This window comes from Protopterus annectens, chromosome 2.part1, assembly GCF_019279795.1.
Source record: "Protopterus annectens isolate FY-2018-M chromosome 2.part1, PAN1.0, whole genome shotgun sequence".
Classification (NCBI taxonomy): domain Eukaryota; kingdom Metazoa; phylum Chordata; order Ceratodontiformes; family Protopteridae; genus Protopterus; species Protopterus annectens.
In genome coordinates this window covers 257,898,469-257,916,175 of record NC_056729.1, presented here as the reverse complement: position 1 = coordinate 257,916,175, position 17,707 = coordinate 257,898,469, and the positions used below count along the sequence as shown (strand labels likewise).

Here is a 17,707-nt window from a genome sequence, read left to right as displayed (position 1 = left end):
GAACTGTCAGAAAAGTTAGAAGTAATAGAAGCAAGGGGGAGTGGCCTATTCCAGATGCAAAGACACAAGTGAGGACATACTAAACCTATAGCAAAGGGGGAAAATGTCCCTTAAAGTAAAATACATACTACAGGCAGACAAGGTTTTTAAACAGGTAAAAGAATTATGTTCAGAACCTGTTTTAGCATCCCCAGATTTCAGAAGAACCTTCACAGCCTATGCTGATGCATTAACGGTAGGCCAAAAGACAGTGAATTTATGGTCACAGACCATACTCCCTTCCAATGTAACTACAGGATGAGTATACTAAACTTTGTGGGAGGGCACTTTCTTTACAGCTACTTAAGCTCACTGTAAAATAGCAATTTTAGCACACCACAATGCAGGAAACCAAAGGAATTAATACGGAAGGGTTAACTACAACATTGCATTAATGAAAAAGGAAAAGCCCTGCTTGCTGAGTGATGGAACAAACACAAAAGTCCACTAGGAAAGAAAAAAATGTTCCAAACACTAAAACCAAGGGAAAGCCAAAATCCAATGAAAATCCAAGTAAGAATCCAAATGAAGTTCCACAGAAACCTTTATTGCATAGGTAAGCGCTTTCGCAACGTCTAAAACTTATAAAAGGGGATTGTTTTTAAGCATGTTTGTTTTGGTCTGAGGAAGCAACTAGGAGAGGTTGCGAAAGCGCTTACCTATGCAATAAAGGTTTCTGTGGAACTTCATTTGGATTCTTACTTGGATTTTGGCTTCTTCTTGGTTTTAGTGTTTGGAACATTTTTTCTTTCCTACAACATTGCTTGGTGATTCACATGCTAACATGTGTCAACATGCTATAAAACTGGTGACATAATGTAAATAACAATGATGTAAAAGTATTATTGTTCTGAGGGTGTGCTGCAACAAAGGAAGAGGCAATTTCAGAAGAACCTGAAGAAGCCTGTACGTCTTCACTAGAAATCCAGAAAGAAGGAAGCTGGCTGCAAGCATCTAAGAAGGGCGTTAAAATTGTTGACTGTGCTGTTTGTGAACTAAAATAAAAAAAGACAACCTTTGTATGGTTTCTGTTGCTTCAAGTGTATATACAATAATCTGCAAACAGTATTTTTCTATTTGATAAATCTTTATTTCACAGACTGGCGGTCTCTGTTGTATTATATTCTACCACAATACATACACTGCCTACATCTACTTATTCTTTTTACAGGTGCCCTCAGACTGTCAAATGCAGTGATGACTTGAAAATGTCTAAAAATCATCACACATTAGGATGACCAGATGGTCCTGCAGGCCTCCACAGTTTCAAGGGAATGGCAGTATAAAACAAGTAATGTAAACAGTAAATGCTTCAAAGTCAGCTCATAAAAGTCACTTTAGGCCTAGGAAATCTGAGACAAGGTATACGATAGACAAGAGGTATGATGGATGCCTATTATGATTGGGGTGTGTGGCTAGGAAACCAGCTTTTAAAAATCATTCTGAACAGCTATAACTTAAAACTTTGCAGCTATCAACAGCCAGTCTTGGGTCACTCTTGACTAGGCCTCATGTTAGTTATGTCCCCATTAGTATCTAACAGAGAGGACAAGCACAGTTGTGTGTGTCTGTTTCCATAGCACATCTTACTTAATAAACCAAACAGAAACAGTTTAAAAAAAAAAAAAAAAAAAAAGATGACCTAAGGGTGTTGGTGATGTGCTGTTTTCGGGTTATAGTGCTTAGACATCAAATGCTGGATTTGTACTTGATATTTCACTGTGGGGCCAGAGGAGACAATATGGTTTTTCATTCCCTTATAGCTGAAAGCTTGTTTAATACATTGGGACTAACAACAGAGAATACTACTCTAAATCAGCATCAATACAAATCTTGACAGAGTTATGCAAATAATAGCAAGAGAATAAACTCGTCCAGACTATACACGTACAAAGTCCCAGTTATGACTTCAAGTCCGTCTAATGGCTCAGGTACTGAATAGCCAGCAGCAGGGGGTAAAAATGTCAACTCTCCTACCTCAAGTAGGGGGAAAAGTGTCTCAGCTGGCTACTCCACCACATACAAGTGGAACCTTGAAGGCAGTGAAGCTGCAGCCACTAACGGGTACGTGGCCTCTGCTTACTAGCTGGAGACTGCACCCTTCATTAGCACGCGAGAGGGAGCACTCTCATGTACAGGGATGACATAAGACAGAAGGTGAAAAAGGAATTCATGTCGGCAACGAGGGATCAAGCTAGGACTCATAACAGAAATGTCCTCGTTGTTCACATTGTCTGACGCAAGTGAGGACAGCAAAACACGTCGTCTCTGCCTACATGACAGCTCCTCTAAACCGCAGGTACACAAACAAAAAGCACACAGCGAAAAGAAAGATAGAGAGAGAGAGAGAAAAAAATGAAAGAACCTGTTCACTGCTTGAGTCATCCCACTGTGGAACAGTTTTCCCAAGGAGTTAAGAATGTAAAGCAAACTCTGTGGACACTTTCAAGTCATTACTAAACATCATCTTTTGTGGGGAGGGGGGGAAAGAGTACTGAGCCTGGTAATCTTGATTTGGATCACACAACACAGAATTAGTTTGAACCCCCAAGCTGTCTAGAATGTTCACATATCCATTAGCCACAGAGACCAGATACTTCAACATACGGAAAACTTGTGGTTCTAAAGCAAAGGAATCTTATCCTAACATTAACACTGTCCCAACCACCACAGACATTGAACCTCTATAAACTATCAGTTTATGAGGTCACTAAATAATAAAATATGTTTGAGTTTCATACTTCATATCCTTCAGAAAATGCATGCTAAACACAAATACTCTTATCTGAGAAACTTCAATTTTATAACAGTGATATTTAAAATCTGTCCCTATTTTAGGGCCTTTGCCCAACCATCATTTTCAGGTTTGTCCAGATTTTTCTTGCTAACACACCCACCTTGAATCTTACATACCGAACATTACAGACAAAAAAACTGCACTAACCAGATAGCAAACATCCCAAAACTAAGCGAAAGGACTGCACACTATTAAGGTTAGGGTCAGAATAAGGTGTGGGTATCTTATTTAGTGTTAGGGATAGGAGTAGGGCTAAGGTTAGCACACAATGTTAACCCTAACTCCAACCTAGACGACTCTTGTGATAACCATGACCCCAACACTGAACAACACACACACACGAATACCAAAAAAAATTGGTATTTCTGAGCACTGCATCGTTATGATGCACTCGCAATTTTGACTTGTAAGATTCTGACCTGAAACTGTTCAAGTTTGATCTACTGTCAGGGCCCCATATTTATCTAAAATATATATGTGTTTGTGTTTATATACATAAATACACAAAAACAGGTACACAGACACACACACACACACACAAGAGAGAGAGACGGATATATAGATAGACACACAGGGTAGAGCACTGCACTGATCCACATGGGAGTTTTTTCAGACTTGGCCCGGAAGCACTGTCTGATTAAATGACTTGTTCAGAGTCACCCAGGTAAATAAATAGAGACTTACAGAAACAAGTGGACCACAGAATTACATCATTAGCAGTTCACAGCCTTAATCCACTGAGGTAGCTCTAAACTGCCAGCATGAACCAGGGTCTCTGCTACGTGGCTGCATAAGTAATCCCTGGCATCAGGAATGTGCCTTCAGACATTATGTTCAAATGAATCCAATGCAGCCTAAAACACTGAAACAAGGCCAACAACAAATTAAATAACTCTCAAGAAGTGCACCAACATGGATGGCGAGGTTCCAAAACTATAAATCCTAATTATGCAGTACCAGAACTTTGATGGTATGACAGTAAAAATGTAACACAGATTTTTTTTACCACAGGTAAATTTAAATAAACAATGGCATGCATTAAAGGGCTCCTCACACTTATCGCCATAATGAGACCAGTGTTATTTAACATACTACTTTCTAAGTTAGGACAGTGACAAACAACCCCATAGTACTTGAAACAGTACTGCATATCAGCTCTACAAATGCTGTCCTCTCTTTATTCTACCACTTGCAAAAACCAACAATCTAAGTTGGGGGAAAACAGCACACAAACAAAACATAAAACACACAGAGACTAATGCCGGTGATCAGAAAGAACTCATGGGCAAAGGCTTCCAGGCATTTAATTCTGTTTACATTTTCATAATGCCTGCTGTGCAAAGAAAATGCTACTTAGTGAATGTACAACATTAAAACAATGGAGGACGTGCATTTTTTAAAGCACCGGGTACATCTCTATTTCTAACATCTGGGCAAGGCCAACTGACACCATTTTATCCATTATTCTGCATAATAAGCAAGTAGTTCAGAGGTTCTGCTGTTACTGTAGGTCATGACTACTCTGTTATGTTATTCTACTGTTATACATCGACGGTTAAAAGGTGCAAATGTGCAAAGAGTATGCCCTGCCATTTTCCAGTGGCAGTACACTGCAGATCTTGTTAAATTAATTTACTTTAATGGGCAGCACTATTAATCTTATATTGTTCTGCTGTACTACACTATACATAAAATCTGACTACAGTAACTGAAGTACTACACACACAAAAAAAAAAAAACAAAACAAACAACAACATTTTCCCTTAACCTCTAACCCCCCCCCTCCCCACCTCGAAGGAAAAAAAAAAAAAGTTTCAAATTAGGTTGCATTTACAAACTTATTAAATTGCAAACCTTGGCAATGTTAGTAACATACCGATAATAATAAAAATGCAGCCCCAGGCGAGTAGCGTGTCCGTTACCAAACAATAAAATGTCTTATAAATCCACAAGCCCATACACGGTAAACGGACAACGTTGGCTTCACAAAATTTTTGAAAAGAGTCGCAAAATGTAATAAAACGAACAGGAACTCCGATATATAAAACAACGAACGTTCTTTATTTAGGTATAGTTAGCGCTTTCACCTCCTTGGCTTCATCAGACTGTCTATGGGCTTGTGAATGTTAGTAACATGATTAAGTCTGACAAACCATCTTCCACTTCCACCCCCCCCCCAATAAATGCAAGGCTGACCAGCAGTATCATGTGATCAGTCACAGAGGTACATAACAGAACATGTAAACACTCCATTTTTACTTCAGGATACACTTCCAACACGAAACAAAGGAATAAGAGGTGCACATAATGAAAAAGCTGTTGTACCATCACTAATGGGATGGACTATATTTATAAGTAAGGTAGGCAGAACTTTTGCTTGCACAGTTTCAGCATGATAAAATGTGTATGCTTACGTTATAAACAACTATTACATATAACAGCAGGTCTAAGGTGTGAAATAAGTGATTTTTGATTGCACTCCATACAGCATTTCTGATCTTAGACTGGAAAAGTCTAAAAGTTCCAAGGAAAAGCCATTTCAAAGTAACTTTTAACAAGAGTTCTGTGCGACTAATTTCCTTCCACTTATAACTCTCCTCTTCCTCATCAAGCAAAAAGGAGACAAATATATCAAAATGAAGCTTTTCAAGCACAAGGCGCTTATACATTCACCTCACCACCAGGATCACAACCACACTAAAAAACAGTACCGCAACATGCGCTGTACTGCAATGTGGCACAACTATGCACAACAAAAAACAAAAATACTCTTAAAAAATTACTATTAACGCGTGAAGGATATACAAAATGCTCAGACTGATCTGCCTCCCGCAGAAATGTTAACAGATGTCCACCGTCTGTGAAGACCCAATATAATGATACAGAATTCCAAATTTTACAACTGCCAACACTCTTTGGCAAAGGAAGACTTAGCACATCAAGGAGGAGAGCAGAGCTCCTTCAGCTGGGAAGTGCCCCAACTACTCAGCGTTCTACACATTAAACAAACATACACTGCAGCACTGGCTAACTGAATGCTAAAGCACAGCAGGGGCAACAGCCCATTCTGAATAGGTTGCAAGGGGATTCACAACCTTCTCCCAAGCACCCCTAAAGTACAGGATGCTGTAGCAGTTCACACTAAATTCCAGCACTGCAATCTTAGAAGTTGTTTATCCAAAAATCTACAGAACAAAGGCCTTGCAATGGGAAACTCTGGTGCTGAATAAGCAGGGACGTCAAGCTACAGCGACTGTCATCAATACACAATATAAAAGCAGTACATTAGAAAGTGCACATTTTAGCTGGTTGCCCTATGTCTAGTGGATTCATACCAGAATGCAAATGTTGTCATCTGACATAGATAAAAACAGTAACATTACTTGAACACTGATGCATAAAAACTACAAAACAGAAGAACGTCCCTCAAAGAACAGCAAGCCCCCCCCCCCCCGATATACTCCTCCACCTCTTAAATTTACTAAACAGAAACATAAATTGCATTCCCACACCTTGTTAGCGGCTTTCAGTCATAAAAGCAAACAAAAATACAGCTGTAGCTCAAAACCAATGATATGACACACTAACAACACTGGACCTGACACCACCCACAAAAAGGAAACAGAACTTCCCCGACACACACACCACAGAAAACTGTAACATTACTTATGAAAACCAAAGTACACTACATCCAGCAATAAAAGCAAAAAATGTCATTTATACACAACTTTGCAATTAATGGCACACAACAAAATTATTTTGACATTATTGCCTGCTATAACTATATCTAATGATTCCTTTTGAGGCAGTAGTCAGAATTCCGGTCCATTCAACCATCAATAAATTCAGTAATCTAACAATTTACATCTTGTTATAATACAATACACTATTTTTATGTTATTAGCAATAATAAATAAAATAAGGCTAACATTAAAGAGGCATACAATCATACAAACTATGAATAAGAGAGGCATTCAGCTCAATGCAGAATGCATATACTCTCATACAGGATCATGAAAAGGCATGCTAAAAAAAGTATTATTCCAAGGACCTCATGCCAATTTTCACAACCATGGAGACATGAGAACCCATATAACTAAGGCCACTGATGCCACAAATATCAATCAGAAGACAAGGATGAAGGCATGGATGCCAGTGTCCATGGTGCCCCCCTAGGAAAATAAATAAGCCGTATGTGTGGAAATGACAGATGTCCTCTTTCCAGACCCTAACGAAGTGCCACAAGATGTTGTCTTTCTTACCTGGATAATCCAACAAACTACAGGAAGTACCTACCTAATCCAAAACAAAGCGGTGGTGATGGGGGGGAGGGGGTCCAAGGGAAATCTCAGATCACAGTGAGGGCAGAAACAACTCTGGAAAGGCTGACTTCTGGCAGTAAAAAGTTTTCCATTTGTCATTCTGATTCTAATACATTAGAGAATGATACAAGTATAGCAAAACATAAATTAAAAAACAAAAAAATGTATCAAGTATAACAAAAACATTAAACAAAAATTTATAAACCGTTTTCATAAAGGGGCATCTAAAGTCTTATTTTCTGTTTCAGCCTCACTGTGAGTATGCATACCAATAAAATCACTAAATAAATAAAAGGGATGCACAGAGGCCACTCACTTGCATATAACTTTAACCTTTTCATTTTTGATAACTCTACCACTAAATCATCTTTTCCTCTGAACATTGGTTTTGCAATATTCTATTTTATTTCTATTGAAATTTTCACATCGAACTTGCTAATATTATTAAACATTTTGCAAAACCATTATTGTATTTTTGTAAATTGTTTGCACTTTATATTCTATGGAGCTTTTCTCCTGATCCTCCACTAGACCACCCCAATAAAACAAATGATATGTTTTCCTTAAAATACTGTTTTTCCACCACACACAGGTTGGAAAATGCTCACCAGAGTACTGAAACAAATGTGATCCAATGACTCAACACACTGAAAACAGTTCACACGTTTTAATATTGTGTGTGCCTCACAAGGACTGCACTGTAAATACATGGCAATCGCACTATTATATGATCTGCCCACTGCAAATCAGTTTTAAGGCTGTAAATAGAGGGAAAATTAATACTGATAAATGCCACAGTTTTACCCTCCAAATGTTGAGAATTCTGATGCTGTTGCTATGCAACAATACAACACTGAATACTACTGCACTTCCCCGCATACAATGCACATCTGGTGACAACTAAAAACAATGCCACCCACATCAGCACAGACTCCTTAAACTGGACACACCAGTGACATCACATACTTGAATTCAATTTACATTAGCTTTGTTTTTTAAATGTTACATGGTTGACTTGGACTTTTTTTCTTCTACTGTTTCAGTCTAAATAAGCAGATGGTCCAGATTCCTCTAGGACCTCCATCTACATCAATACCTTCTGCAGCATTTTTCTACACTGCCTTGCTTGCTCAAATTTTCATAATCAAAGGAGCAATGACTCAGCCAATCATTTGATAGGAAATGACTGAAATAACCACTGCGTTACTACAAACACATGAGGGAAGAGGAGAAGATAAATACACAATGCAATACTAAGCCTGAGAAGAAGCATGAAGCATTAGCCCATTTCTAAACATACACAAATTGGGGGGGGGGGGGTGCAGATGAAATGTTGCTTCATACAAAACTGACTCCAATCTTGTATGTCCCCTCCACATACAAATACATATCTACACGCAATCTCACAAGTACTTCCAGCAAGCACCCACTACACTCCCTTTCATTGTATAACTAATGAATACAATCTAAGGATCAAACCATAAACAAAAATAAGGGCTCTAGCAGAGACATCACAAGGGAATGAGCACAGACACATACTTTAATTTATTGCACTTAAAATATGAAAGCTTTATTTTAATCAATCATAAAAAACATTTCCATTAACAATTAACTGCGGGATAAGACGGAGTATGCAACTGACTTTATGCACGAAGATAACCAATGCTGAGAATGCTTTCAAATTTACAGTATACGCCATTACAGTTATACTGACAGGTGCGCAACGAAAAACTGTACACAAGCCTACCAAGTGCCGAGGTGGATAAAAACATAAATGTTTGCCAAATTGCTACTTCTTCACCTACCAAAGCCAATATTCAGCTATAAAAGGTTAAACAAGCAAATCCAGGCTTTAGTACAAAAATAGAAAACATTACCATATCAAACTCTTTTAACACATATGGTTTTCTGACATACACAAAAATTGGCAATTAAAGCAAACAAATCAAATCTGCTGAAGTTGTTGTGTGGCTTCAAGAGTTTCAGAAGCAAGACAACCTGCTTTTAGCAGAACAAATGTGTTCTGAAATGCTGAAAGAACTGCCTTTGTTTTACAACAGTTCCAAAAAAACTGCAAACAGTTTAAAATGGTGACAGAAAAAAGTATTAAACCTGTAGCATATGAGGTAGATGGGAGAGGACAGACCAATTAAATTGGCAAGCAATTAAAATAAAAGCCATAGCTGAATCAATGCACTAGTGAAATGAAACAACAAATGAAACACATTAATCTTATGACATTAAAAATACAACACTCTTTTTGAATATGGGCAATGCAACAGTGAGCCGCGTTTTAAAACACTGCATTTATTAGCTTAAGCCTCTTCAGACCCACTATGGGCACAAGTAACTTTTCGCATTTAAAAAGTGGGCATATAAAGGCATACCTAGAGTAACGTTTCCTTCAAGGCTACCATATAATCAATTGCAAATTAAGAACGGATCAGCTTCTGCAGTGATATAAAATAAAGTTGCAGATAAAAGTATATGAAATGCTTTTGCAGCTGTTATTTCATTCAAAATTTACCCTGAAAATAAGCTGGCAGTGGACATGATCTAAACACGGAAAGGCTTCCACTTATGCAGTAATACATAAAAGAAAGTGCATAACCTTACAAAAAAGGTGGGCATAGTAACAACATGACAAACATCACCATTTCAGATAGAAATAATTCTAAACTGGGTACACCTCCACATTCTCACTATAGGTCACTTAAAGGACAAATCACAATGTGTGTGCCCACAAAAACACAATGCATTTTTTTTTTCACTTTATTTATATGTTTTCATCAAAGATGGACTACACTGCATAATCTTAAATGTTAAAGCATGCAAGAAAAATAAACTGCATTATATTCCTGGCAGCTGACTTCACATGTACCACATACTGAACACAAACTTCACAAAGAATCGTTGTTTCATTGGGAATAACAGGGGAAGATGGTCAAATCCCAACTCCCACAAAAAAAGGACTACTGAACACATTAGAACAAGGACTGGCTAGCCTCTTCATAGAGTAGGATAGTTAACTCCCAAAATTCTATCTGAAAAAAGGCTTTTGCACACCCTGCGATTTTAGTTAATGAAAGATGACTAGTGACCTCCAGCCACGTGACAAAAAGTGTTTGCAAACAGATTCCACTGCAGTGTGCGTCCCAGGTTACAAAAAGAGAAACGTAGTCGCCATTCTCTTTTAACCCTGTAGTTGCTCTGAACCTACATGGGTGCCAGATTTAGGTGTTGCCCTTAAAAAAGTAAGCACTATAAACTGCATACACCTAAAGACATACACATGTGTACACACAGTTACATAGACAAAGTGTTTACATATGCAAGAGGAAGCACATGTGCATACCGAAAACAGATATTTCTAAAACTATACACCAACAATCAACCCGGGACAAATGCATTTGCACAAAGTTCAGAGTTCATCGTCGATCCGGTGTCCCTCAGTTTACCTTTCGAGTGACAAAATATAAAGGACCACTGTACTGCATACATTAATTCGCATTTAACAAATACGTAGTGAAGATTTCTATTTACACTAACTAATCGGGGGGGGGGGGGGGGAGTACTACAAACAGAACAAGATAAGATACACGGTTGCTATACCAACCATGAGTTGTAGTTCTGCTGACAGCTCGATGATGAGTGACAGCATAACTTTAACCAGTATTGCCTGAAACCTGACTGTTTTGTGAACGAGGTAATGTGTCAGCTAGCTGTCACTGATAACATACTGCTTCACTATGGAGCCCCCAACAGAACTACCTACCCTAAGACACCCTGACGTACACAGTACTCTACTATGAGTGTGTCTACCTGCCTCAACTCCTAAGGGCAAAAGAGAACTAGGAAGTGGGGGGCTTTTGCAGCAGCTGGCGCGTACAAAACTGAAAGGAAAACATAATGTACTGTATCAATGCAGCAGAAGCTTATAATGTCACCCAACTATCTGAACGAATTCGGGGATCCTGGTAAGAAACATACTGCTGACTAGTCTCATTTGGGTCACACCCGACCCTATACGTACACAGTCTCGCACTTCCTATTTCTCTGCCAGAGCAGCTACACCCAGTGCTGTCTAGCTCCCTCCTCGACATATCCAACATGAAACGACAAGCTTTGAGAGCCCTGCCTCCTCTGAGCTGTTAGTGCTGTATGTACAGTATGCCTCCTCTCAACCGCTGCCTCTCTCATCACACTGGGCCACCCGATCTACCAGGAGGACAGCAGTGAAACTGTGTCTACAGAAATTCATCGAGGGCAACCACTTAATGAAATCCTTACACGCAATCTGGGTATAAATGTAAGCACAGCCAAAAGAACCCTAAATCTCAGCCCCGTCTTTACTTACCTTTCACCACCCTATCCAGCGTTGACAACTTCGGTTCTAGCGGCTTTATTTCGGACATTATTTCCACCTTCTCTGTGAGATTCGAACAGCAGCACTACTGACAAATGTTATTTTATTTTTTGTTCGAGGGAGGATATGTATATATTCCCAATTCCTGCTCAGCAATAAACAGTAAATTAGTCTTCCCGAGCTGCAATGAGTCTTTTGCCGTCCCCTTCTGCAAGCCTCTAGGTTTGCTACAACTCAGCGTTGCATTGCTGCCCGTCTTCAGTGCAGCTCCTTTCTCCTCTCCCCCGCCTCCTGCTGCTGTAGCTGGCTCACGTTCGGTTCAAGTCGTACATACACTCTAACTCCGTGCTCGCTGCTCGTGCCTTTCTACGCGCACTCACGAGTCACCTCTCACACACACTACCTAGCGCAAGAGGCCCCGGTGCAACCTAATTGCACAAGAGAGCGCTTTCTCCCTTCGCGATTGGGTTGTAAAGATCAGTGATCCCTGTACGGAAGTTGATTTTTTTTTCGATTGTGACACAGTAGAAGGTAGGCACTTCAGGAATTATGTCTACTTGTCTGCTGATTGTAGGAGGATACCTTTCAGTTACTGTGGCACGGTAGGGGGAGGGGTTGATCACTAAAAAGGTCTCTTGAAGAAGATAGTATTATTTCCTTCGGGGCACGTCGTTTTTTTAAGTGTTATACGCTAGAAGAAGCACTGAAATCAGCGCGTGCTGTAAACTATACGGTACGCTGCAGTGAAACAGATCTGCTAGTTGTCCTAGTAACACATTTGCCTGTCGCGTAATGATGGTCGAAGGACAGGTTATTACGTGAGCGATATGACAGCTAGGAGTATGACAGTAAAATAACCCGACGTTTTCGCATGTGTTAGTCAGTAATAGATGCTCAGGATCTCAGCTTGGTGTGCTAAGCTATTCTCAACAAAACTACACTGTAAATAATTAGCCCGGAATATGCTACGTTGTTATTCTCCCTAGTAGATTGCTAAAACATTAAAAATCATAACAGAGGACCCCCAAAGAGGATCAGTTTCTCATATCATGCATAGGTGTTTTTTAGATGATAGAATGTGTATAGTTAGTGATAACAATATTTGTGTAGGCTTATTCCAGGGGGAACAAGGCAAAATTTGAGGTAAAAAAAAAATAGTAGTAGTTGAGAGGTATGCTTAGTTTTCTCCGATTTTAATGGATATCATTCATTTTACCTCATAATTTTGATCCGCCACGCGTAAAATTGATGGTGGTGGATTGCAATCAATAGGGAGTGATGTGGAGTTTATATGGCCACAACCATGTGTTCATTAAGCCATTTAGATCAATTAATATTCACTAAATAAAGCACCCACATCAGAATTTCAAATTAGATCTGCACTGGACAGGATGCTACAGTGGCTTTCTAAATTTCTTTGCTCAAGGTGGATTTCACATTTATAGCCAGCCCTGATGTTCTCTTATCAGAAGCTGTAGTCAGTTTACAGGAAGTATCAACACATCCTGTGTAGTTGGCCCTGTTATTTCCCTTATCACAAACTGATGTTCTTCGTGTTTCACAGTTGCAGTCATTATATTTGGGTAATCTGCTGACAGGTTGCCCTCATTCGGCCTGAATTCCAAAGTCTTGGGTCCTGCGTCAGTTGCTGTCTCCTCTTCCATGACGTCAGGTCGTCAGGGGTATAAAACAAGCAGCTGACGCCATTTTCTTTAATCTTTCTTGCCACACGGTGCCCAAAGCAGAAGTATTTTGCAAGTGCCGGTCGGCCGACTTCTGAAATATTCGAATTTGAGTTTCAGAACCGAAGTCTTCACTAAAGCTAAGTGCCCCGTTGGGGAAACTTTTTTCTTGCTCCATACCGATGTCAGAAAAAGTTAATAATTGTATTATTTGTGGGAAGCAAATACCTCATAAGGATTTCCATTTATACTGTATTCCTTGACTAGGCCCTGATCACAATGTGCCTGGCTGTCGGTTTTGTGCTAGATTTAACCAACGCACTATTAAGCGTCGGTATATTTTTGCCTCAAAGTATTTTGGAAACAGATTTAACTACCCAGAAATGTCGTCAGATAGCAATCCAACTACCGGAGTACATAAAAAACGCAAAGAAAAAGACAGAGAGAGACAATCGAGGTCCAAAACCGACGACAAAACTTCTCCTAAGCCAGTCACCGGTACTCAGTGAGGCACATTCGCAGCCCCTGATACCCGCTATTTTAGAGTCGCAGGCCCCTACCGACACCCATGTGGAGTCCGGCATGCCACGAGATACTCAAAGTATTGGACCCACGGATGTATCTCCCTCGGATGGGTCCAGAGCCGCTGAGCAGGCACCGGCTTCTGAGGGTGTATTCAAGCCTCAACATATTTATATCAAACCGACGACAGCTGCAAAACCAAAGACAAAAACAACTTCTAAAACTAAAAAAAACGACGCATGAGCCACCTGCACAGGCCTCTATACCTAAAAAACAGATGATCAAAATGGCTGAAGACCTTATTACCTTGATCAGGGGTTCCCATCCCCCTCCAGATAAGAGGCCTAGGCAAGACACTAATTATGAATCTTCAGATCAGGTTTCTATTTCTTCTGATTCCTCTTCTGATCAGGAATTATCTATACCTCCCTATGAGGATTCTGATGCAGAGGTGTCTATACCATCTGCATCACCTCTTGAGGATTATTCATTTGGAGAAACCTTGCATACTTTGAGGGAGCATTTTCAATGGGAGAGTCAAGATTTCTCAGAATCAAAAAAGAGGCTCAGGGATTTCCTTCTTCTCCCTCAGCACAGGCCTTTAGCCATACCCCCTGTTTTAGACATTGTGGATGATGTGTTTTCGGAGTCAAGCTTGACACCTGACTCCTTGCCTCCGGCTCCCAGCAAGCCTGACAGATATTACAGGGTCCCTGACTCTCACAAATTTTTATTTAGAAACCCTGCTGCTGACCCTGAAACTATTTCACAGGGTCCAAAGGGAGTTAAGGCCTCAACAGCAAAAATCCTACCCCCTCTGACAGAGATTCAAGGGCACTGGATAGATGGGGAAAAAGGTTTATGCATCTGCAACCTTGGCAATTAAGGCCTTAAACTGCCAGTTTCATATGCTCAAGTATCAACAACATGTTATGGGATTGCTGAAACAGAAAATTATGTTGATTTCTGAATGTGCAGAAAATAAAGAATGGCAGGAATTATTGCATGCAGCTGAACAGGTTGGAAAGCATACTTTGCAATGTGGTTTTGATTCCTTAGAGGCCTCCTGCAGGGCCACAGTTACTGGATCTGTGATTAGGAGGCATGCCTGGCTAAAGGAACAAAATTTGCCTGATCATGTTAAAGCTAAATTACTAGATGCACCTTTACAGCATGATACTCTGTTTGGTATTAAGGCAGAGCAGGTTTTAAAGAAAATGGAAGACAAAGCTAAGTCTATGCAAACTGTAAAAGACTTCTTACAAGTGCAGCCACCAAGATTCAGTAGACACTGGCCTACAAAAAAATTGGTCCTTTCTTGTGACAGACAGAGCTCAAAGGGGCAAATCCAGACACCCTAAGGGTTCCAGATACTAGGCACAAGATTCATACAGGTCAAAGCAATGGGGCGCTTCTACCTCCAAATCTGGAGGAGATAAAGCATGAACCTATAGAAAACAGTCCCAATGACTTCCCTCTGCCTTCACCAAGCACTTATCTTTTGGCAGCGCCCTTAGGGGGAAAATTAGCACTTTTTGCACACAATTGGCAGTTAATAACCCAGGGCAAGTGGGTGCTAAACATAGTATCACAGGGATACAGATTCCATTTCCATACTATGCCAATGGCAAATGGTTGGCCAGATCTGCCAAAAAATCAATGGGCAGAGGCACAGAAACATGTTACGTCCCTCATGGATATGGGGGCCATTCAGCCAGTACCAGAACAGGAAAAAGGACAAGGTTTTTACTCAAGACTGTTCTTGGTACCCAGAAAGGGCAAGACCTGGAGGCCAATACTGGATTTATCGCTTTTGAACACATACCTGGACATTCCAAAATTCAAAATGTTGACTTTGCAGCAGCTTCTGCCAATGCTGGGCAAGAATGCTTGGCTGGTGACATTAGACCTAAAAGAGACATACCTGCATGTCCCAGTAAGGCAATCGTGCAGGAGATACCTCAGATTCAAGGCTGGCTTAATGTATCACCAATTCTCTGCACTGTCCTTTGGCTTATCTACTGCGCCGAGGGTCTTTACAAAGTGCCTGGCACCAGTAATTGCATTTTGCAGACAAAGAAGTATTCAAATATATCCTTACTTGGACAACTGTCTCATTCAAGCAGAGAACAAGGACATTCTTCTTCAACACCTGGCATTTGTGAAAAGGCTTCTAACATGCCTAGGGTACACAATAAACGAAAAGAAATCACAACTGATACCCTCTCAAAAGATAACATTCCTGGTTGCAAGCTTGCATACAACTGCCCAGATGGCTTACCTCACGCCAGACAAGCAAAGGCAACTGACTACTTACTTCAAACTGATGGCAACAAAAACCCAGTTATCTGCAAGACAAATTCTGCAGGCTTTGGGCTTCATGGCATCCTGCATCCTACTGATTCTATATGCAAGACTGCATATGAGGAAACTTCAATGGTACCTAAAAAGTTTATGGAGTCAACATTGTCACAGTCTGGAAACAATGATTCCTCTCATTCCCTGCCTGCAACAGGAGTTTCTATGGTGGGCAAAGGCATGTCACCAAAACATGGGACAGTCCCTCACTCTACCCCCTGCCAACCAAACCTTAACAACAGACGCATCAGATTATGTCTGGGGAGCCCACATGGCGGGCAGATGCATTCAGGGCATATGGACCCCAAAACAAATGCTTCTACGTATCAACCAGAAAGAGATGCTAGCTGTTCAAAATGCCCTCACAGCCTTCAAGGACTTACTTCTTCCAGGACAACTACTGATAAAGATGGACAACACCACGGTCATGTGGTATATAAACCAGCAGGGGGGCATGCACTCATACCCCCTTTGCAGATTAGCCATGGCACTGTGGGACACAGCTTTGACTTACCAAATACATCTTCAAGCTCAATTTCTGCCAGAAAAACAAAATACTCTGGCAGACGATTTAAGCAGAAACCTTATGGATCCTCACGAGTGGAAACTAGATCAACAAGTCTTCAGCATGATAACAAAGAAATGGGGGAGCCCAGACATAGATCTATTTGCCTCCCCTCAAAATTATCAATTGAAAAGATTCTGCACAAGGACTTATCACAGACAAGCATGGAAAGTGGATGCCCTATCCTTCAGTTGGAAAAACCTTTCAGTTTATGCCTTTCCTCCATTGCCTCTTCTTCCCAAGGTCCTCCTAAAAGTCAGACAAGAGAAACCAAAGATGATACTAATTTCCCTGGACTGGCCCCACCAATACTGGTACCCAGTCCTAAGGAACTTGTCTAAATACTCAGCTTGGACCTTACCTCAAAGACATCAACTACTGTCCCAGCAAAACAATCAGATCCTGCACAATCAACTCCAGACACTGAACCTGGCAGCATGGCTGATCATTTAGTTATACAAACAACTCCTCTCAGTAAAGCTGTGATGGATGTAATTTTGGAAGCCAGAAGGCTTAGAACTAGAAAATCTTATGCTGATAAATGGAAGAGATTCTGTGCTTGGAATCAAGCATAAGGAACTGATACAGCAGAACCGAATATTCCTCAGATATTACAATACTTGATTGAGATGCTTGACAAAGGCCTATCTTTCTCATCAATTAAAATCCATGCCTCTGCCATTTCGGTTCATTACAATACAAAGCCACCAATCTTTTCTCATCCTTTACTAAAGCAGTATCTTAGAGGAGCCAAAAATTTAAGGCCTTCTAGAAGATCGCCAATACCTGCATGGGACCTCAATTATGTGTTTGAATAAGCTCACCCTGCCTCCATTTGAACCAGCTGCTTCTGCTGATATAAAGTTCTTATCATGGAAAATAGCTCTGCTACTAGCAGTTACTTCAGCAAGAAGAGTCTCAGAGCTATAGGCCCTCATGGCTGTGGAACCTTTTATCATATTTTACCCAGACAGGGTGACTTTGAGGACAAATCCAACATTTATGCCTAAGGTGGATTCCAATGTGGCTCTTAATCAAACTATTCATTTGCCAACC

The 17,707-nt window shown here is 40.4% G+C and overlaps 1 protein-coding gene across 6 annotated transcripts in view; it reads right to left on the bottom strand.

The window, feature by feature from the left end:
- The window catches only part of PPP3CA (protein phosphatase 3 catalytic subunit alpha), a 2,125,362-nt gene extending 2,113,068 nt beyond the window's left edge, over nucleotides 1-12,294 (bottom strand). For 2 of the 6 annotated variants that reach the window (XM_044062111.1, XM_044062112.1), the window contains exon 1: nucleotides 11,516-12,293. In XM_044062111.1, coding sequence (XP_043918046.1) covers nucleotides 11,516-11,573 — 58 coding nt within the window. In that variant the 5' untranslated portion in view covers nucleotides 11,574-12,293. Of the gene's footprint in view, nucleotides 1-11,515 lie in introns of all 6 variants that reach the window. The other 4 variants (XM_044062113.1, XM_044062115.1, XM_044062110.1 and 1 more) reach the window with 3 other exon arrangements.
- Nucleotides 12,295-17,707: the final 5,413 nt, after the last annotated feature.